Source organism: Pelobates fuscus, chromosome 3 (genome assembly GCF_036172605.1).
Source record: "Pelobates fuscus isolate aPelFus1 chromosome 3, aPelFus1.pri, whole genome shotgun sequence".
NCBI classification, from domain to species: Eukaryota; Metazoa; Chordata; class Amphibia; order Anura; family Pelobatidae; genus Pelobates; species Pelobates fuscus.
The window spans coordinates 255,949,904-255,973,450 of record NC_086319.1 but is presented as its reverse complement, the minus strand read 5'-3'; the positions used below and the strand labels follow the sequence as shown (position 1 = coordinate 255,973,450).

General features: G+C 45.5%; 1 protein-coding gene across 3 annotated transcripts in view; it reads right to left on the bottom strand.

Annotated features, from left to right (window-relative positions):
- IMPDH1 (inosine monophosphate dehydrogenase 1) overlaps positions 1 to 22,086 on the bottom strand; it is a 198,059-nt gene extending 175,973 nt beyond the window's left edge. The window contains exons 1-2 of one of the 3 annotated variants that reach the window (XM_063448349.1): positions 22,065 to 22,086; positions 21,653 to 21,899 (exon numbers count right to left, since the gene is read on the bottom strand). In XM_063448349.1, the coding sequence (XP_063304419.1) occupies positions 21,653 to 21,876 (224 nt within the window). In that variant the 5' untranslated portion in view covers positions 21,877 to 21,899; positions 22,065 to 22,086. The other 2 variants (XM_063448353.1, XM_063448351.1) reach the window with 2 other exon arrangements.
- Between the last annotated feature and the right edge of the window lie 1,461 nt (positions 22,087 to 23,547).

Below are 23,547 nucleotides of genomic sequence, written 5' to 3'. Positions count from 1 at the left end.
GTCTGTGATGGGGAGGTCATGTAGTAGTATGGGATTTAGTTTCGACGTCCATGGGCGTGTGATGTCTGCAATGCACAGTGTTAGGTTGATGTCGGCATGGTCTGACCATGATATCGTACCTATGCTCGTGGACTTTGTCTGGGAGAGGACGTTGGGGGAGATCAGAAAGTGGTCAATCCGCGAGTATGAGTTATGGGGGTTAGAGTAGAAGGTGAAGTCTTTGGTGGAGGGGTGTTGGGCGCGCCAGATGTCTATGAGGTTTCGAGAGGAGAGGAACTGCTGGAACAGTGTGTCATTTCTGGCAGGTCGGTGTGGAGGTTGTGCGCGGTGTGTTCTGTCCAGGTGTGGGGAGTGTACTGCGTTGCAGTCCCCGCCTATGATGAGGCGGGTGTTGGATAGTGTGGCTATGTGTGCGGAGAATGTATTCCAGAAGTCTGGGTCTGGTTGGGTAGGCGCGTATATAGAGCAAAAGGAGTAATGATTGGTGCCTATTCTCCCTGTTATTGTGAGGAAGTGTCCTGAGGGGTCAGGGTGTGCGGTTATATCTGTTAAGGGGCTTGTGCCTCTTAAGATAATGGCTACCCCTTTGGTTTTGGGCGTTGGGGAGTTGGCTAGGAAGCTAGTTTTGTATGTCCGGTTCGTGAGGGGGAAGTGTTTGAGTGCGGTGAAGTGGGTTTCCTGGACTAGGAGGATGTCGGCTTGTTGCCTCTGGGCCCATCTGAGTAGTGCGTGACGTTTCTTGGGGGAGTTGAGGCCCTTTGCGTTGATGGAAGTGCATTTGAGGTGAGTCGGCATGTTGCGTGGCTGTGTGTGCGAGGTGTCCCTTTGGGAGTGGGTGATTGGGTTGGTGTTGAGGTGGGGTAGGGGGTATTTGGGGGTTATGGAGGGGCGTGGGTCCCTGCAACCCGGACCAGCCGGGTTCGAGTATGTGTGTGTGTGTGTTGCTGCTGGACTTACAGTTTAGGCCAGCAGGCGGTGGGGAGTGTCGTCCAACGTTCCGTAGGAGGTACAGTCGGGTTGTTCCCTGCGGAGGTGTGGTGGAGTTAGTAGGTGTGTCGTCCGCAGTGAAAGTCTCCGTGGGGCCTCTCTGGGCTCTCCTGCCCGTCTGGTCTGTCGTTTGTCCATTTGGGTTGTCCCCTTCCTCCCCCTTAGTGGGAACAAAACATTTCAAACGTTAAAGGTATTATACATGGAATGGTAGAGTAAAACGTGTTGTACACTGGAACCTATATACGAGTATAAAAGAAAGAGATCAGGAAAAGAACATATTAACGTTATATGTGATTCATTCAGTTTGACAATTTCAGACTTTCCTTGCCTTCCCTCCCGCCTCCCCACCGGATCCCTCAGCATGGTTCACCTGTGTTATCGTTGCTGTCGTCTACTAAGGTGTCGGTGCTATGAGTCCTTGGAGTGGGCGTCCTGTCCGTGGTCCTCGGACTGTCATTAGGGGGTGCGAGGTTTGTAGAGATCGCCTAAGGTCCCCTCCTCATGTCTGTTGGTTTTCGGTCTCTCGTGAGGGGGTCTGTGGGCGGCTGTTTGGTGGTGATGTGGGCCTATGGGGGTGTTTAGTAGGGAGAATGGAGAGCTGGCATCTATGCTCGGGGGTCCATGGGTTGTGGTGTGTGTGGTGTCCCTAGGGTCGGGGTGGGTCGTTCCCTAAACCTGCGTCCTTGTCATGGTGGTGTTTCTAATTTGGGAGGGCCCATCTTGGGTCTGGGGCCTCCCTAGTGGTGAATGCGAGGCCGTGGTTTCGGTCCGTGTCCGTCCAGTGTGCTATCCCCTTTTTTCCCCTCTACCCTTTCTCCCACCCGTGCATAGATATAAGCATTTTATGAATGTTGGGTGGGCCAAGTAAGGCAATGTCCCGGTTCTATGGAGCTGGTGGAGAAAGTTCGTGGGCCCTGGCGGGTGTGCGGTCCCCGGGTTTAGTTTTCTTGTCCGCCGGGGCATGGTAGCCGGTGGTCTAGCTGCAGGTGGTCCTGTCGATGGTTAGTGTCCCTTGGGTGGTTGTCTGTGGAGGAGGGATGTAGGCAGAGGGGCGTTGGGGATAAGTCTTCATGTGCCGGTGATGAGTTAGTGGCCGGTGTGTTGTGTGCCAGTCTGATTGTTCATCTCGTGTCCATATTTTCAGGGTCTTTGTTCGGGGCGATGCGTTGTCATGCTGCTTTGGGGATGGCAAGTGGAGTCTATTTAGGAGTGTGAGGGGTGGTTGCAAGTGGGATTGTTCCCGGTTGGTCGGCTAGGAGGCCGGGTGGAAGGCAGGTGTCTAAGCCCAGGATTAATGCTGGGACTGGTCTCTTCTGGAGGGTCTGCGACCCCTCTGTTGGGATTGCCAGTTTCTTCCTGCAGTGGTTGGTAGTTCTCGACGTTCTCGTTGTCTGTCTGGTTCCGGTTCCAAGCGAGGTAGGCCTAGTTGGGCCGCAAAGTCTGCAGCGTCCGCTGTGTCGTGGAGAGTGTAGGTCCTGTCTCCTTTGCGGACCATTAGCTTAAAGGGGTGCCCCCAAGCGTACCTGAGGTTCTGTCTCGTGAGAGCTTGAGTCAGTGGTCTGAGGATCCTCCTTTTGAAAAGCGTGCTAGGGGCCAGGTCTTGGAATAATTGAACCTGGTGTCCGTCTACGTGGACTGGGGAGTCTCGTGCGGCCCTCATCAGTGCTTCTTTCACGTGGAAATAATGGAGGCGGACAATGACATCTCTAGGCTGTGTGTTCGATGGAGGCTGGGCTCTGAGAGCTCTGTGTGCTCTGTCGATGATGAGTTCAGCTGGGGGGGCCCCGGGGAGCATTCCGCTGAATGTTTCTCTGAGGGTGGTGTTTAGGGTGTCAGGGGCAATGGATTCGGGGAGCCCCCTGATCCTGACATTATTTCTGCGCGACCTATTGTTTAGGTCTTCTTGCGCGCTCTCAAGGGCTTGTACCTGTGCTTGGAGGTCTTGTATAGCTGTGTCATGTCTGCTAGTCGTCGTGGAGATGTCCTCCATTTTGTCTTCGACTGCTAGAGTGCGTCTGGTCAGGTCTTCCAGGCCTTCTTTAATGGGAGCCATGTGTCTGGCTAATTCTGCAGCCATGTTGGCGTTAATGTCCCTCAGAAGACCCTTCAGGTCCCCTCTGGTAATTGGGGTGAGGTCTGCAGTACCTTTTTCCACCTCGCTTGTCTCAGACTCAGAGTCAGTTTCCCGCCGGTCCTCTGCGCCTGTGCGGCCTTTGTCAGCGCGGTTGCGGAATATCGGCGCTACCATCGGGTCGGTTCTCGTTTTCCTACCCATTCTGGGGTTGGAACGTGCTTTGGGGGAGTAAAGGGGTAAGCCTCGGTGGTTTTCGGGCGGTTGAGCGTGCTTAAGATAGCTGATTTAGGGCCCTAAGGTACGGAGCTCTTTCAGTGTGCGGCCATCCGTACCGGAAGTCAGGCGCCGCCTCCAGGCCCAGCCATTTTAGTAACCCGCCTTATTAGAAGTGGGACAACCCCTCCTCTCTCCCCCACATACCTAATTTCTTATGCCTTGTTTGAATTTTGTTTTCCATATTACAGTTTTATGATAAAACTGTACACATTCTGCATTAATGAACAGAAGGGGAAAAGAACACATCGAACCGCACATGAGGAGACCACCTTACGTGGCTGAAATGTACCCTTCTAGACAAGCCAATGTTTTTATATGTTATCTGCTACTGTAGACTAATCCAAGTACTAAGTTAAATGATCTGTACTGCTAAATGTGTACTTAAAAAAAAATAGAAGAAAAACCAAAGTATATAATTCATAGTCTTTTAGTGATATAGTGTTTAGCACTCCACGGATATGACAATTAGAGATGTACTGTAACACAAGTGCAGGCAATAGGGTGTACAATCCTATCACTATTTATACTACAAGCGCTTGTAATAGAAGTGAATGCATTTCTGAAAAGCACAGTACTCTAGAAAAGAGACAAATTTACTTTTCAGAGTCAATGAAAAATAAATATAATTTAAAGTTAATGCCTCTATATTGGTTAACTGAGAGGGGCAGTGAATGCAACCTTTCAGGATAGATCAGGGTCTTCATGGTACCTTCTTAACCCCTTAAGGACCAAACTTCTGGAATAAAAGGGAATCATGACATGTCACACATGCCATGTGTCCTTAAGGGGTTAAAGGGCACCTGTCATTCTGAAAAATGTCTTAATTTGCTATTCTTGCACTTACTTGGTCTGGATGAAATTGGATTATGGAACAATTTGCTAAATCTTTAAAGGGACACTATAGTCACCTGAACAACCTTAGCTTAATGAAGCAGTTTTGGTGTATAGAACATGCCCCTGCAGCCTCACTGCTCAATTCTCTGCCATTTAGGAGTTAAATCCCTTTGTTTATGAACCCTAGTCACACCTCCCTGCATGTGACTTGCACAGCCTTCCATAAACACTTCCTGTAAAGAGAGCCCTATTTAGGCTTTCTTTATTGCAAGTTCTGTTGAATTAAGATTTTCTTCTCCCCTGCTATGTTAATAGATTGCTAGACCCTGCAAGAGCCTCCTGCATGTGATTAAAGTTCAATTTAGAGATTGAGATACAATTATTTAAGGTAAATTACATCTGGTTGAAAGTGAAAACAGTTTTTTTTTTCATGCAGGCTCTGTCAACCATAGCCAGGGGAGGTGTGGCTAGGGCTCCATAAACAGAAACAAAGTGATTTAACTCCTAAATGACAGTGAATTGAGCAGTGAAATTGCAGGAGAATGATCTATAGACTAAAACTGCTTTATTTAGCTAAAGTAATTTAGGTGACTATAGTGTTCCTTTAACCCCTTAAGGACACATGACATGTGTGACATGTCATGATTCCCTTTTATTCCAGAAGTTTGGTCCTTAAGGGGTTAATATACATTTAAAAGAAAAAGCAGCATCTAAAGGAAAAAAAAGTGTTAAAGGGACGCTATAGTCACCCAGACGACTTCAGCTCAATTAAGTGGTCTGGGTGCCAGGTCCCTCAGGTTTTAACCCTTCAGATGCAAAAGTTTACATTTGGGGTTAATCCAGCCTCTAGTGGCTGTCTTCCGGACCGCCACTAGAGGCGCATCTGCGACGCTGGAGGCTTGAGAAATGCTTTCCTATTGACAGCTTAAATGCGCACGCGGCACTTGCCGCCCATGCGCATTCGGCTCCAGTGACGTTGGACAGGGGAGCTGACGTCGGACGGGGAGGAAAGATCACCAGCGCCGAGGGAGCCCAGCGCTGGATTAAGGTAAGTGGTTGAAGGGGTTTTAACCCCTTTAGCACCACGGGAGGGGGACCCTGAGGGTGGGGGCACCATCAGGGCACTATAGTGTCAGGAAAACTGCTTTGTTTTCCTGACACTAAAGTGATCCTTTAACACAACTTGTAGGTGATTATCAATATATTATTGAACAGTGCAAATTCCAAATAATTGATAGTTCCCCTTTAAATTAGCTCTGAAGAAGGGACATTAATGTCCTAAGGCTTCCAATTACATCCTTCTCTGTTAACAAGGTACTACTTTATCACTTTATTCTTTACCGTCTGTAGAGTAAGAATTTGTGCCATAGTAAAAGAGCTTTATTTTTCTTACTGTAAATCTGAGTCATGGTTTACATCTACCACCAGGTACAGAAAGAAAATTGATATCTGCAGCTATAAATTATGTTTTATCTGTTACACAACATTGACACAGTGTAACAAGGTCACCAACAATTGTGTTATGCTGGCATTTCTTTATACTATACTATACTCTTTATTTGAGGCACAGGATTCCGCAACAGTCCTGTAATAATGACATCCCGTAACAGACATGTAACAATGACATCATGTAACAATGACATCATGTAACAGTGACATCATGTAACAGTGACATCATGCAACAGTGACATCATGTAACAATGACATCATATAACAATGACATCATGTAACAGTGACATCATGTAACAGTGACATCATGTAACAGTGACATCATGTAACAGTGACATATAATGTTGACCTCACAATATATATGCACTCACAGGAGCCCACTGGATGCAGTTGTGTATAACGTTAGATGTGTCTGTGATGTTAAGAATTGTCGGGTTAAAAACAACATACACTAGCATGCAAACAACATATCAGTAATATATTTAAAATGTATTCACTAAATCAAGGATGACAAATGAAATTTCAACTTTTTGGGCAAATGAGAAAATCACTCTGCTAGATTAAAAAACCCCAAAACAAATACAAAACACTGTATCACAAAGACTGCAGCCTGTTTACAGGAGGACGGGAGTTGAAGGTCCGATATGGAAAAGATGTGTGGTGTGGTTTGTAGGCCAACATAAATGGGTTGACTGTGTGTAATGGGAAAGGCAGTCTATGTTTGGATTTTGTTGTTATGTCACGGCAGCATTTTACCTACATTGGGACGGTCTCTGTGTGGAATAGTGCCTGCATGTTCATGATGAGAGTTTTTTTGTGTTTCATGCTGCCTTTGTGATGGAAGCTGCTTTAATATGTTTGATCTGTCTGTGTGTGATGGGACATTTTAAGTAGCATACTCTTGCAGTGATATACTGCTATACCACTTAGACCTGTGTTACAGGTGCAGGCTTTATACTATTTCACTGGTAACTGTTTCTGAGTCCTTATTCTCTCTAACAAAGATCTTTTTCCATTGCCACAGATGTGGGTGCTAATCTACACCTTCATTGATTGTAAGACAGGTATTGGTTAAATTATAATGCTGTCTCAAAGTCACATATATATAGGTTATAGTAGGCACATTTATACCCATAAAGTAAAGGCAGGTGATTGAACATTCTTCTATTATTGCACCTTAGATACCATAGGTGTGCGCAACAACGTGCCTTAGGACAGGGTTAGGCAATCTTCTGCACTCCAGGTGTTGCAGACTACATCTCTCATGATGCTTTGTCAGTATTATGGCATCTGAAGGCTGCCTACCCCTGCATTACGGTGTACACCCAGAGAAAATTACCATACTGTATACATTTAAATAAAAAAACGAATCATTTAACCCCTTAAGGACACAGCTTCAGAAGCTTGACTTACGCTTAATGACACAAGCAATTTTTGCATTTTCTTGCTGTTTGCGTTCAACTGCAATTTGCATCTCTCTCATTTATTGCACCGGCACATATTATATACTGTTTTTTAAAGGACAGAAAGGGCTTTAATTTGATATGACATGTATATATATAAATGCTTACTTATTATAAAACAAATACAGAAAAATGCAAAAAAAAATGAAAAATATTGGTTTTTTTTTACAGTTTTTGCAATCATAATGTGTGCATAATTAGTGCAGGTTAAGGAAAGTAATTAAAAATAAAGTCATTTATTTGTTCTGATTTACAGAATATATAATGTGTCTGGGATTTTTTTTTGGTAGTTACAGGTCACAAAGCACAAGGAGTAAAATAAAATTTTAATGTGGAGCGATTTTAGAATTTGGTATGTTTGTCTTGTAAGCCTAATAGCCATAAAAGAAAACAAAATTGCCACACAAAAGTATATATTTATATAAAGTAGACACCACAGGCTATTTACCTAAGGTTGTTTTGACACTTTCTACGTAGCCATTTTACCGCCAACCTCTGCTAAATATTGGAGTAAAATTGTGTTTTTTGGGGGTTTTCGCACACAAACTTATAACAAAGAACTTCTCAAATGTATTTTGTAAAGTTGGTGTGTGCTATTCCTGTACAAAGTTTTATTATGTGTTCAGTTACTTCTGCTGAGTACAAGGGTACCCCCATTGTATGTCGATGGCACTATTTCGTGAAGTTACAGTGCCATATAGGAGACCTATCCATTTCAGTATTCACAGTAGAATTTTGAGAGACGGATTTAATGAGCCTATGTGTCCATTTGGGGTATTATAACAGTTTGACTGTTCAAAAAAAACCCACAAAGGCCTACCATTTGTAAAAGTAGACACTCCAGGGTATCTCATAAGGTGCATATTGTGCCTTAACATGCCCCCTTTATTTCACCAATATATGCCAAAGTATGTGGTAAAAAATAATTTTGTGCGTTTTTTACATATGGATTGCATTTTTGCTAGGCATTGTGTATATTTCACATGTGCCACTAAGTTCAAACCCCCCAAATTATGCTCAGCTAAGTCTTCTGAGTAAAATGACACCCCCATTGTATGTCTTTGGCACTATTTCGTGAAGCTACAGTGCCATATAGGAGACCTATCCATTTCAGTATTCACAGTAGAATTTTGAGAGACGGATTTAATGAGCCTATGTGTCCATTTGGGGTATTATAACAGTTTGACTGTTCAAAAAAAAACCACAAAGGCCTACCATTTGTAAAAGTAGACACTCCAGGGTATCTCATAAGGTGCATATTGTGCCTTAACATGCCCCCATTATTTCACCAATATATGCCAAAGTATGTGGTAAAAAATAATTTTGTGCGTTTTTTACATATGGATTGCATTTTTGCTAGGCATTGTGTATATTTCTTTTTTGTGAATTAAATTTTATTCAGATTTTCAAGAATAAATTTGCAAATAACAATAAAGGTAAACGTCTCAAGTGTGGTTCAGTGAAACACGCAGGTTTCCAACAACTGGCAGATACAGGTAATAAGGCACATTGTTAGCGATTCTGAGGTGTCGGTAAAGTAATGCAGAGAAACGCGCAGGTTTCCAGGTCGGAACATGTGTAGTTGAGCATTTAATGGCATACCTGTGGTCTGCTGTATCCTGGTCCGGCTGCGCGGCCCGCAAGTCCACCCGGGAAGGGGGGGGGGGGGAGGGGGGGAGAGGGAGGGGGGGGAGAAAAAATGGGGGGGGGGGGATCCCTCAGCGTTTGAGAAAGCGTCCTCCCTTCCCTTTAGGTTTATGTGGTCCTTCGTCTCTGTCAGGGTCAGAATTGTCGAGTTAACGTCTGTCAGTGGTAGCTTTATGTATGACGTGCGCTGTCTTGTCGGTCCTTCCTTGTCACCCCTACCCATCGTCTCGGGTCATGTCCCTTCTGATGTCTACTCAGTCTGTGATAAGCGTCTGGAAGTCAGGTTTCGTCGTGGTCAGTATCCAGTGTGTCCAGGTCGTCATATACGACTGTTCCCTCCCCTCTGCGTGTGAGGTGAGTTCCTCTAGTGCCCTTAGCTCTTCCATGCGCTTAAACCAGGTCGACACAGGTGGTGGGGTCTTTTGTTTCCAGTATAAGGGAATGAGACTCTTGGCTGTATTTAAGATCCTGATCGTTAGGGATTTTTTGTAAGCTGAGCTACGGGTGGAGGTGTGGTGCAGGAGAAAGGCTGCTGGGTCTAAGTGGGGGGGAGTATCAGAAAATTTGGTGATGATCGTGTGGATCGCTGCCCAGTAGGGTCGTATCAGGGGGCACGTCCACCAGATATGGAAGAGAGTGCCTAGGGCTTTCTCACATCTCCAACAGTTGTTGGTGGCGGTTGGGTCGTAGGAATGGGTGGCCAGTGGCGTGCGGTACCAGCGAGACAGTACCTTATAGGCCGTTTCTTGTATGCCGCTGGATGTTGAACAGTGAAGGGACAGGGTACAGATCTTTTCCCATTGGGCTGGCGAGAGTGTAATTCCCAGGTCGGTTTCCCATTTACTCATGAAGCTCGGTGGGGGAAGTCTCTTTGCGTCCATGAGGAGGCTGTAGAGTGTGGACAATCCCCTGGCCAGTGGGTTTGGGTCATGGCAGAGCCTTTCAAAGTCTGTGAGCGGCCTGTGGGCATGGATGTCTTTGGTGACTATTAGTAGGTAAGCGGATAGTTGTTTGTATCTAAACTGCAGCATGAACGTTGGTCTCCCCACGGGCAGCAGGGACTCAAGAGTCCGTATCGTGCCATTGGTGGTAGCGTGGCAGAGTCTGGGTAGTGAGTTTCCTAACAGTTGTTGGAACGGGCCTGCGTCTAGTCCAGGTGGGAAGGCGTCATTATGCGTCAGGGGTAAGAGTGGTGAGATGGGCGTGGTGAAGGAGGAGGGTGTCCCCACTTTGTGCCAGACCATTAAGGTTGCTCTAATTAGCGGGTGTGGGTTAGCCAGCTGTCTGCCCTGGTGGTGATCTAGCCACGGTAGGAGCCCTATTGGTCTGGATATTTGGTCTGACTCTATTTCCTTCCATAGCTTGTGGACCTCCGATTTGGACCATTCCATCACCCTCTGGAGATGGGTTGCCTTGTAATAAACCTGGAAGTCTGGGAGGGCCAGGCCGCCCTTCCGTTTTGGTAATGTGAGAGTGTCGTGTTTGACCCGTGCCTGTAGGTTGTGCCATGTGAATCTGAGTGCCATGGAGCGCAGTGTTGAGAAGTACGCCTCAGGTATGTGAATTGGCAGTGTCTGGAACAAGTAGAGCAGCCTGGGCAGGATGTTCATTTTCAACACTCCAATGCGTCCAAACCAGGAAAGGCGAACTTTAGTCCATTCCTCCAGGTCTCTACGTATTGTGGTTAGGAGGGGTTGGAAATTAGCGGTGTATATTTGTGACAGGTCTCTTGGTATGGAGGTGCCTAAGTATCTTATAGTAGTGTCAGACCATTGGAATGGGAGCGTGTGCTTCAGGGCTGCAACTCTATTGGGTGGGATCGAGACATTCAGAACCGAAGATTTGGCGAGGTTAACTTTGAAATTCGATAATTGGCCGTAGAGCTGGAACTCTGCCATAATTGCTGGCATTGATGTTTCAGGCTGAGTGACATAAAACAGCAGATCATCTGCAAAGGCAGCCACTACGTGTCTCGTCTGCCCTATCTGTATCCCTTTTATGGCTTGGTTGTCCCGGACAGAGTTAAGAAAGGGCTCCAGTGCCAGTACAAACAGCAATGGGGACAAGGGGCATCCCTGTCTTGTGCCGTTCCGGATGGGGAACGGGTTCGTGAACAGTCCGTTCACGCATACCCTTGCTGTGGGTTTGGAGTATAGTGCTCGTATCCAGCTCATCATGTGCGGGCCCAGACCTATCTCTTCCAATACCGCCAGCATGTAGCCCCAATCTATGCGGTCGAAGGCCTTCTCCGCGTCTGTGGAGAGCAAGAGGAGGCCCTCCCGACTGTCTTGTGCCTTGTGGATGAGATCTAGTGTCCTGATGGTGTTGTCTCTTGCTTCTCTCTGGGGCGTGAACCCTGCCTGGTCTCTATGTATGAGATCAGGGAGGTAGGTTTGTAGTCTGCGGGCTAGTATTTTTGTGAAGAGTTTAAGGTCACAATTTAGTAGGGAGATAGGTCTGTAGCTCGCACAGAGTTCCGGGTTCTTACCTTCCTTTGGGATTAGGGAGATGTTGGCCTCTAGAGTCTGTGTGGGTAGGCTGGCTCCGTCACGTAAGGTGTTAAGGGCAGTCAAGAGATGTGGGGATAACACGTCAGCAAATTTTTTATAGTATCTAGTGGGGAGACCGTCAGGGCCCGGGCATTTGCCCAATTTCGACTCTTTTATGGCCCAGGCTAACTCGCGAGGCGTGATCGGTTCGTCAAGGGCATTCGTAGCTTCCCTGGGAAGTCGGTTATGTATGCGTGTGCGTAGGTATTGTCTAGTTTCTGGTAAGGCGTCACCTTGGCGTGGTGGCTCCCTGTCGGGGTGTATGGCATAAAGCTCCGCATAATATTCCCGTATTGCCGCCGCCATGTCTCCCGGGAGATGTTTCAGTCGCCCTTCTTTATCACGAATTTTAGGTATGTAGGATTCTGCTCTCTTTTTAGCGATCATACGGGCCAGCAAGGTCCCGCATTTGTTGGCGTGTGTGTGAAAGAAGGCTTTGGTGCGCAGGTGCGCCCTTTGGTGGTAGGCATTCATGATGGATGCCAGTTCCCTGCGTAGTGTCAGTAGCTTGGCACCATCGCTCTGGAGCCGTGTAAGTTTGTGCCTGGCTTCCACCACCTGTATCTCCGTGATTATGGTCGCCAGTCTGGCAGCCTTTGCTTTTTTCAGGGCTGCGCTTTTGGCTATGAAGTAGCCTCGTATCACGCATTTGTGGGCCTCCCACACACAGAGGGGTGTCACATCTGGGGTAACATTGTCAGTGAAGTATTGAGTAAGTGCGGTTCGGGATTCCGTGGCTACTGTTAGGTCGTTAAGTAGGGCTTCGTTCAGTCGCCAGTTGCGGCACGTCGGCTTATAGAGGGGAGACGTTAGCGTCATGGTGAGTGGTGCGTGGTCGGACCATGTCGCTGTCCCAATCGTCACAGACTTAACATCAGTCAGGTAGTAGTGTTGTAGGAAAAAGTAGTCAAGTCTGGAGTACGTCTTGTTTGGATTGGAATAGAAGGTGAAGTCTCTGTCATCAGGGTGTGTCGCTCTCCAACAGTCGGTCAGGCGTTGGTCTCTAAGGGTTTTGTTGATAGTGGTCAACACATGTCTGGGTATCGTCGAGGTGCCCGTAGAGGTGTCTAGGCTCGGTTGTAGGGCCACATTTAGGTCTCCTCCCATGATCAGACAACCCTCCGTGAAGGCCATGATGGCTTTCAGTGATTTAGTCAGAAAACGGTGTTGCGCAGTGTTAGGAGCATACAGGTTGGCTAGCGTGTACGTACGGTCAGCTATCGTTCCCTTAACACATATATACCTTCCCCAGTCATCTTTCATGGTTGCTGTGGGTGTGAAATGTAGGGATTTATGAAGGAGGATGGCCGTGCCTTTGGATTTTCCTAAGGGGTTGTTGCTGAGATAGCATTGGGCGAACCGTTTGTCAGTCATTCTAGGTGTCAGACCTTCCTTGAAATGTGTCTCCTGTATGAATACTATGTGGGCTCTTTGGCTGTGAAAGTGGCGGAGCGCCTGTGATCGTTTCTCAGGTTGGTTAAGGCCCTTGGCATTAATAGAGACAATGTTGATGTCTGCTCTGGTTACCGGTTTCGGGTTCTGCATGACGGAGTACCTATGGGCTATTCTGGGAGGGGTAGTGCGGGCAGATAAATGGTGGGCCTACGGTTTGCAGTACCACTCAGGTGGTGGGTGGGTTCAGGGGAGGAGCGTGTCAGAGGTACAGGGAAAGGGTGTTACCTGGACGGGTGGTCCTTGATGAGGCCCCTTCCCGAGTCCCCACGCGGACACCGCAGCCGGACTTTGAGCGCCTAGGATTAGATACAGAGACGACACAAAAAAGAAAAGAAAAATAAAATGAACACTATGTAAACAATAAGTAAACAATGAACAATAAAACAACACTATACAAAATAATGGCTCGGGTGTAGGCCGAGGTGGAGTCGTCCCGTCCGTACTAGCGGTTCGGTCGAGTCCCCTTGCCTTTCTACCTGACACCCCGACCAGGTGGGAACGTGGCCTACTGGTTACTGAATGCCTCTCGGATATACCCGGTCTCTCTCCGGGGTCCCGGTTCAGAGAGGGGAGAGGAAAGGATAAAAAAGGAGAAAAAAAAACGAGGTGTTTCCCCGTGGGGTCACCTACAGCGGTGACAACAAAAAGAAAGAAAAACTCCCACGTGGAAGGCCCCTCTGGCTACCCCCTACCCGCCCCGCCCAAAAAATACTCTAGCCCCTAGGTTATCTGTGATCTTGTGAGTGGGGTATCGTAAAGATTATGCATGTCGTGTGGACCAGGCTTCTAGCCTTGTGAGTCGTGTGTGCGAGCATCATGGCGTGTCTAGTTGGATGGCGTGTCGTGTTGTGGCCCTGAGCTCTGGCGTCAGGCGTGTGTGTGGTGGTTGTGTTTCCCTCCTGCCTATCCTTCCCCATGGTATATACCCATCCACTTCAATAGAGGGGGAGGATGGGCCCTCCGACAAAGACCCTATATCACCATTATTAGTAGTCACAAAATGTGCCGGTGGCACCGAGTCTCCCCGTCTCTGCGGCTCGTGTTTGGTGGTGTGGCAATGTCAGTCCCTCTATGGCAACGCAGCCGGTTAAGAGAATGTTCCCCTTCTGAGTGGCGGTCGAGGCATAGCGTGAGCCGCAGAGTCATCAAATCCCCCGTTTCAGCCCCCCACCCAAAAGTGTAACAAGAGAGGGAGACCGGCAGTTCAGTGTGGTTTGTGAGATACCTTATGGGAAGCTCCCCAGCGGGTTATTGTTCATAGGCAGGTACCTCAAACTGTGGGTCTCAAAGTCTCTTAGGAGCCGTAGAACTCAGCGGGTGTTGCCGACTGGTCGCGCCGTCTCCAGTCTAGATCTAGTTCTTCTTTGTGGCAGTGGGTCGTCTCGTGCCGGCCTCGGTGGGCCTACGTAGAAGTCTAATGGGTCCGGCCAAGGCATGTTGAAAGGTGGTAGCTGGAGCTCAATGGTGAGATCTTGCAGGTCCTGTTGGTTGCGTACCGGCATGGGACCATTAGGGGTGTGAGCAATTAGGCCGGTCAGGAAAGTCCATCGGTATCTCACCTTCTGAGCCGTCAGGGCTCGAGTGAGGGGTTTCAGGGCCCTGCGGTAGCCCAATGTGGCCGGGCAGAGATCAGGAAATATCTGGATCGGGTGGTCCTCATGGGTAATGGATCCCGCATTACGAGCCGCCTGTAGTATGTCTTCTTTGAGGGAGAAGATAGTTAAGCAGCATATAACATCTCTTGGCGGCGCTCCTTCAGGGCCTCTGGGTCTTAATGCCCTGTGTGCACGGACAAAGTCAATCAGCGTGTCCGTAGGACGGCCTAGAAGGTCGTTGAATAAGGAGGTAAGTGTGTCGGTGAGCCGGGTTGAGGGTTCTTCGCCTTCAGGTAGGCCTCGGATCCGCAGGTTGTTTCTGCGGCCCCTGTTGTCGAGGTCTTCTACATGGCGCGCCATGGCTTGTAAGTGGGCAGTGTGGCTGAGAAGCGTGGACTCCGTGGTTGTGTGGGCCACAGTGAGGTTGTCTTGTTCCTCTTCCAGCCGCGCCATGCGGTCCGCCATACCCTGCATGTCCGCTCTCATCAGTTGGAGGTCGGCCCGGATCGAGGCATGGAGGGCCGATGTGGCTTGGGTCAGATCAGCTCTGGTAGGCAGTGCTCTCAGCAGGGCCATCCAGTCTGCCGGCGGGTGTTCAGTGGGTTCTCCGCTCGCGTCGCCGACCTGGGAGTTCGGGCTCATGGATGAGGCCTCCGAGTACAGGAAGGCCTCAGCGGAGGCCTGGGAAGATGGGTCCGGCTGTGTGGTCATGTATTGCCTGACCGATGCCTGGATTGCAGGTGGGCGGGTGGCCGCTGGTTTGGGGGTACCCCCAGCCTTAGTGTGTTTCCCCATATTTGCGTTTGGGGCAGCTTTCTAGCGATTTGCAGGGCGAGTACGGAGGAGCTCAGAGATTAGGCAGCCATTCCGCTCCGCTGCTAGGCCACGCCCCCGCATTGTGTATATTTCACATGTGCCACTAAGTTCAAACCCCCCAAATTATGCTCAGCTAAGTCTTCTGAGTAAAATGACACCCCCATTGTATGTCTTTGGCACTATTTCGTGAAGTTACAGTGCCATTTAGGTGACCTGTCCTTTTCAGTATTCAAAGTAGAATTTTGAGAGACGGATTTAATGAGCCTATGTGTCCATTTGGGGTATTATAACAGTTTGACTGTTCAAAAAAAACCCCACAAAGGCCTACCATTTGTAAAAGTAGACACTCCAGGGTATCTCATAAGGTGCATATTGTGCCTTAACATGACCCCATTATTTCACCAATATATGCCAAAGTATGTGGTAAAAAATAATTTTGTGCGTTTTTTACATATGGATTGCATTTTTGCTAGGCATTGTGTATATTTCACATGTGCCACTAAGTTCAAACCCCCCAAATTATGCTCAGCTAAGTCTTCTGAGTAAAATGACACCCCCATTGTATGTCTTTGGCACTATTTCGTGAAGCTACAGTGCCATATAGGAGACCTATCCATTTCAGTATTCACAGTAGAATTTTGAGAGACGGATTTAATGAGCCTATGTGTCCATTTGGGGTATTATAACAGTTTGACTGTTCAAAAAAAAAACCACAAAGGCCTACCATTTGTAAAAGTAGACACTCCAGGGTATCTCATAAGGTGCATATTGTGCCTTAACATGCCCCCATTATTTCACCAATATATGCCAAAGTATGTGGTAAAAAATAATTTTGTGCGTTTTTTACATATGGACTGCATTTTTGCTAGGCATTTTGTATATTTCACATGTGCCACTAAGTTTAAACCCCCCAAATTACGCTCAGCTAAGTATTCTGAGTAAAATGACACCCCCATTGTATGTCTTTGGCACTATTTCGTGAAGTTACAGTGCCATTTAGGTGACCTGTCCTTTTCAGTATTCAAAGTAGAATTTTGAGAGACGGATTTAATGAGCCTATGTGTCCATTTGGGGTATTATAACAGTTTGACTGTTCAAAAAAACCCCACAAAGGCCTACCATTTGTAAAAGTAGACACTCCAGGGTATCTCATAAAGTGCATATTGTGCCTTAACATGCCCCCATTTTTTCACCGATATATGCCAAAGTATGTGGTAAAAAATAATTTTGTGCGTTTTTTACATATGGATTGCATTTTTGCTAGGCATTTTGTATATTTCACATTTGCCACTAAGTTCAAACCCCCCAAATTATGCTCAGCTAAGTCTTCTGAGTAAAATGACACCCCCATTGTATGTCTTTGGCACTATTTCGTGAAGCTATAGTGCCATATAGGAGACCTATCCATTTCAGTATTTACAGTACAATTTTGAGAGATGTATTTAATTGGCCTATGCTTCAATTTGGGGCATTATTGCAGTTGGAAAGTTAAAAAAAAAACCACGAAGGCCTACCATTTCCTAAAGTAGACACCCCAGGGTATTTCAAAAGGCATATTTTAAACCTTAGCGTAGGATCATTTTTTTGTTAGTTTGTACCAAGTCTAGTTACAATTAGCATTTTTTCTGCCTTTTTGACACACACTTGGAGATGTTACTGTATTTTTTGTAATCCTTATGTGTGCTATGGCAGTAGAACACCTAATATGTTGCTCAGCTATGTCCTCTTAGTGCAGCAATACCCCCATGTGTACCCTTTTTGGGGATATGTGGATGTTTAAGGGGCACATTGGAGACCAAGCCATATCAGTTTTTACCGAACTTTGAATTTTGACGCTCGGCCCATGTGCAATTTCCAAGCATCTTAGCAGGTTTTAAGTTCAAACTACCCCACAAAGGCCTACCATTTCTTAAAGTAGACACCCCAGGGCATTTCAAAAGGCATATTTTAAACCTTAGCGTAGGATCATTTTTTTGTTAGTTTGTACCAAGTCTAGTTACAATTAGCATTTTTTCTGCCTTTTTGACACACACTTGGAGATGTTACTGTATTTTTTGTAATCCTTATGTGTGCTATGGCAGTAGAACACCTAATATGTTGCTAAGCTATGTCCTCTTAGTGCAGCAATACCCCCATGTGTACCCTTTTTGGGGATATGTGGATGTTGAAGGGGCACATTGGAGACCAAGCCATATCAGTTTTTACCGAACTTTGAATTTTGACGCTCGGCCCATGTGCAATTTCCAAGCATCTTAGCAGGTTTTAAGTTCAAACTACCCCACAAAGGCCTACCATTTCTTAAAGTAGACACCCCAGGGCATTTCAAAAGGCATATTTTAAACCTTAGCGTAGGATCATTTCTTTGTTAGTTTGTACCAAGTCTAGTTGCAATTAGCATTTTTTTCTGCCTTTTTGACACACACTTGGAGATGTTACTGTATATTTTGCAATCCTTATGTGTGCTATGGCAGTATAACACCTAATATGTTGCTCAGCTATGTCCTCTTAGTGCAACAATGTGTCACGGGCAACGCTGTCACGGATTCCAAAACACAGACAGACCACAAAGAGAGAGAACACAGAGAGAGAAACTTGTAATACCGGTCCTTAGAATGGCCGGGCTATACAAGCAGAGAATAGTCAAGGTACAAGCCGAAGTCAAAGGGGTAAAGAGAAACGGAACAACGATAGGACAAGCCGAGGTCAAGGATCAGAGAAGACAGGATAAACGGGAGACAAAGCCAAGATTTGGTAACCAGACAGTTGACTATTCGGCCTGGGTGTGCTTATTCTGCCTGGGTGTGGAAAACTTTAAAACAATGGGCAATACATAGGCCGGGCTGAGAGGGGCAATCAGGGCAGTAATAGCTTGTCTCAACTCTTACGCCCCTCTTGTAACACACCCTGCACCTTTTCTGGGGGTTTTGTTTTTTAGGGGTTGGTGGAATCTTAAAGCAGAAGTGACCTGCCTCCATTCTTCTGCTAGGCTCCACTGATGGTCCCCCTCTGTGGCACTCAAGTAACCCAGAAATGAGCTGAAATTGAAATGAAAGGAATGTGCATTTCAGCTCAGCATTTGCCTTTTTAAAAATAATAAAGGCATTGTGGACTGCCGTCTGCATTATATATATGCCCACTTTTTTGTACCATGCCCTGGTTTTGCGCATGATTAGATACGGCTGCATTAGTTGATCGGATAGATCAACTCCCCCCATGTGCCGATTATATTGCTGAATGCAGACTGGCACCCGTTTATGTTCCTCTCTGCCACGAACTGCGACCCTGCGAGTGTTTTCCCCATGGATCGTAGTTAGGATGAAAACCTCCTTTTTATCGCGGTACTTGAGTGCCAGCAGTTCATTCTGGCAGAGAGCTGCTGTTTCCCCCTTTTTTAATTTTTTTTCTGCTAGAGCCTTTGGGAAACCTGTGCGACTCTTCCTGATAGTGCCACAGGCCACGGTCTCAAAACAGTACAGCATTTGTAAGAGTGGGATGCTGTTATAAAAGTTATCGATGTATAAGTGATAACCTTTGTTGAGTAATGGCATTATTAAGTCCCAGACAATTTTCCCACTTGTCCCTACTGTATCTGGGCAACCTGGGGGATCAAGGTGGCTATCCCTTCCTTCGTATACATGGAAGGTGTATACATAGCCACTGCCACTTTCACATAATTTATAGAATTTTATCCCATACCGGGATCTTTTGGATGGGATGTATTGTCTAAATCCCAGTCTTCCCTTATATTTCATGAGGGACTCATCAATTGAAATTTGTTTTTTGGGGGTGTAAATAGTGGCAAATTTTTCATTTAAGTGGGTAATTAGAGGGCGTATTTTATAAAGAATGTCATACTGCGGATGACCTTTTGGGGGGCACTTCATATTGTCATTAAAATGCATAAAACGCAGTATGTCCTCATATCTCTCCCTATGCATAGTCTGGGAAAAAATGGGGGTATTAAAAATAGGATTTTTAGTCCAGTACATTCTAATTGTGGGTTTTTTAACTACCCCCATTAACATGGTCAGTGCCCAGAATTGTTTAATTTCTGGCACACTGGTTGGGTACCATCTCTCTGTCCTGGCGATTCGGGAGTCTTGGTTGCGTGCAAGATATTGCTCCGCATACAGATTCGTCTGGGTAACTACCTCCCCAAAAAAATCATCCCCCAAAAACAGCTCCATACAATCCAGCGCATTATAGCCAGACAGGTCAGCCTGTATGCCAGGATTGGCAGTGAACACTGGGATGTCTGGCGAAAAATGATTAGGGGGTACCCAGTCATCTGCGCCATATTGAACATTAGGGGAATCAGCGATTTCCTCTGATGTTACTGCACTATCTGGCACATAGTCCCTGTCCCCTGCGTCACTCTCTGAGGCAGTGTCGGTCGCCTCTGAGTCGGCGGCTAACAGGGCATAAGCCTCCTCTGCGCTATACTTTCGCAACATTTTTAATACAGTTAACACAGCTAAGAAAACTTTAACTAAATAACTAAACTTTTTTTTTTTTTTTTTTAACCCCTAACTAAATTCCCCAAATTACCACTAAATTCCACCCACCAACTAACTAAATCACAAATTAATAAAATAAAAGAATAAAATTTAATCCCTTAGGGTTACAAAAAAAATCAAATTTAACCCTTAAGTGTAAAAAAAAAAATAGATCACAGTAAAGTACTGTGACCTGTATATTGATCACTGCTAGCAGTGATCAAGCAGCAGGGAAAGGGTTAATATTTATTTTTAAGGAAGGGGAAAGGGATTAGGAACTTTTTAAAGATATTCACTATTCTTCTGGGACACAATGTTGCAACGATCCGTCTCTCTCCACTTCACAAACCCACACGAGGTGGAGGGAGGCGGATCAGATATCCCAGCAGCATTGTGACCGCTGTGACTGGCTGTTACAGCGATCACATGTGCTGGGACATCGCGATTTGCTGTTGCTGGTCTGCCCCTGACTCAGAGGGACCCAGCAACAGCGTTAACCCCGCGATTGCCGGCACTGCGCGATCGCGGCGTTAATTATACCGCGTGACGGACGAGGTCCGTCACCCGTCGTTAAGGCCATCCCCAGGATGACGGACCTTGTCCGTCACCCGTCGTGAAGGGGTTAAAACCAAAATTATATACATATTACACGTTTGCTCCAGTGCTAACTTGATATATAGAGGTAGTCTGAGTATGATTTTTATCTTTAACCCCTTAAGGACCAAACTTCTGGAATAAAAGGGAATCATGACGTGTCACACACGTCATGTGTCCTTAAGGGGTTAAAAACATAAAGAACTAATACAGACTCCTGTCTGAGTGCCTATGGATACCTAAACAGGGGACAGAGGATACTTTGACCCTGCATTAGGGTGTATCTGGGCACACCTGAAACACTCCCTGTTCATGACTATGATACTAATAGCAGTGTATATTATCACAGGTACAGGTAAGAGCACACTCTTTATTATGTCATAGATACAGGTAATAGTGTATTGTGTCACAGATGCTGGTGAAAACTCTTATATATGGTAGATACATGTTTGCCACATATCGTATCACAGAAAACAGCTGACAATGTTTTGTATCATAGATACAGGTGATAATTAGTGTATCATATCTTGACACAGTTGATGCTGTACCATATCACTGATACCGGTGATATAATATGTGTAATATATCATTGACGCAGTTGTTTCTGTATCATATCACTGATTCAGGTGATAATATGTGTAATATATCATTACCACAGTAGTTGCTGTATCATATCACAGATACATGTGACAGTGTATTGTGTCATAGATAAGGTGATAATGGATACAGGTGATAATGCATTGTTTAACATATACATGTAATATTATACTGCGTTATGATATTAACACATATACAAGCGATATTGTAAAGCTATTACATCTTAACAGTGGCTGCAATTATCCTTTAATTCTCTCTGGCCTTCACCTTCAAATTCGCTCTGCTACATCTTGCCTCTGCTCACCGCTCTAAGCTTGTGGCTGTCTCACTAAGTACTTTGCTTGACATGTTAGATTTAGCCTCCGGGGCAGGGTCCTCTTTACCTTTTCTATTGGTCTGTGTATATTGTACTGTCTTTTTTTTTTTCCATCACTGCAGAATTTGTTTGCACTTTATAAATGCCAGTTACTATAATAGTAATATTGCAATTACAGTTTATATCGCACAAACGTATGCCTGCCAAACAATAACCGGTAATAATGTACTTTATATATTTATAATACATATGATAATAGATAACAGATATTAGAATACACTTTTATTATTGTAACGCATTTACAGCTGATAGTGTACACCTTACACAAAAACAGGGGGTATTGTAATGCTCTGTCCACATATCACAAATACAGGAGTTAAAGTACACATTTGTTCCTGAAACATTGGTACAGGTGACGTACAAGGTGACAATTTTGATTATTCTAAATTTAATGTATTTGAAGCTACTAAATCGTCTCCTGTTTTTTTTTTTTTTTCTTACCTTTCTGGTTCATACCCCGCCTGCAGCCTGGTAGCACTATACCGCTGTGCCGCCGTCTCGTGCCCATGAAGATGCCCACTGTGTACTGGGGAGCATCCATTTATAATGGAGCGACGCTGTGAAGTACGAGTTGGGGAAAGCGGGGGTTCTTTTACATCTCCTACTATGAGTCTGTAGTCATAGAGTCCTTGTTGAGCAACTCCTTCATACCTGTACCCATCCATTCCTGCTAGGAGAGGGATAGAAGCTGCTGGCAAGAATAGTTGTGGAGAGAGCGAAGAGCACAGGGTCACATCCTAAGCAGCTGTAGGAAAGGTGTAAGGTGCAGGTACACAGAGAACTGACCAGAAAGGCAAGGTGCTATGACTCTTATGTAACTTTTAAGACAAGTGACTTAGTGTGCTACACTCACCCAGAGTAGACAGAAGGCTGGCTTCCCTGAGCTGTGCAGTCTCTCTTTCTCTCTATATATATCTGTCAAAGAGGATCGGAGTATTTAACGTCCTGATAGCTGGGGAATTTGCACACTTGCAGAATCCCTGCCCCCTTTCCTCTCTGCGTTTCTCTGTCTCCAGGAGCTGTCTCCACCCAGAGGACAGATTGTGCGAGCTACACAGGGGACAGAACTGTGTCCTGCCTTGTACTGGGCACCTTTATCACAGGATCCAGGCATCACAGCTTGTGTTGATGCGTGTTTAAGGGTACATTCAGCTTTATGTGTGCTTGCATGGATAGCAACTTATAGGCCAAAATTGCACTGCTCAGCACTTGCATTGTCCTCTCTCTACTCTTCTGGGCACAGTATAAACCGCCCTTTATATTGTTGCTCAATATTAAGCCAGTTTGGATGTTTATGGTGGGATGTGTGAAGGTTGAACTTGATGGAATTTTGTCTTTTTTTTCAACCTATGTAATTTTCCAGTTTGAACATGATCTGCAGTACACAAAACAGAATTAAAGCTTCCATTCATTTCAGCCAATCCATAAAATATCATGATATTATTATTATTATCATTGCCATTTATATAGCGCCAACAGATTCCGTAGCGCTTTACAATATTATGAGAAGGGGGATTTAACTATAAATAGGACAATTACAAGACAACTTACAGGAACGATAGGTTGAAGAGGACCCTGCTCAAACCAGCTTACAGTCTATAGGGATATAAAACATTTATAATGTAACCATAAAACTCCCTTGGGTCAGAAGTTGGAATGTGGTCTTGGGGGAAATGCAGTGAAATAGTATTTAAATGAAACATTAACAAAGTTGTGAAATAGCTTGTGGATGCAATATACAGTGCTTTTTCGTAGATTGTAAACAGGGCCTTCTTCACCTCTCAAATATCTTTCTATAACTGTAAAGTGCTGCAAAATAGGTTGGCACTAAGTACATGTTAAAAATAATTAATGCATTTCAGAAAGTATTCAGACCCCTTCAGTTTACTTTCAACATTTTATATGTTGCTGCCTCATGCTACAATTGTTTCAAAAAAAAATAAATTTAAAAAATCATCAATCTACCCTCAATACGCCATTATGTCAAAACAAAAACCAGATTGTTTGAAAACTTTGTAAATGTATTAAAAGGCAAATATGGAAATAGCACATTGACATAAGTATGTAGACCTTTTGCTATGACAACTGAAATCAAGTTCAGGGCATCCCATTTCTCTGGATAATTTTTTAGATGTTTCTACACTTTCACTGGAGTCCATCTGAGGCAAATCCAATTGATTGGACACGATCTGGAAAGGTACACACCTGGCTCTATAAGGTCTTACAACTGTGAATACATATTAGAGTAAAAAGCAAGTCAAGCCAAGGAACTGCCTGCAGAGCATAGAGATAGGATTGTGCTAGGACACAGATCTCGGGAAGGCTTTAAAAACATT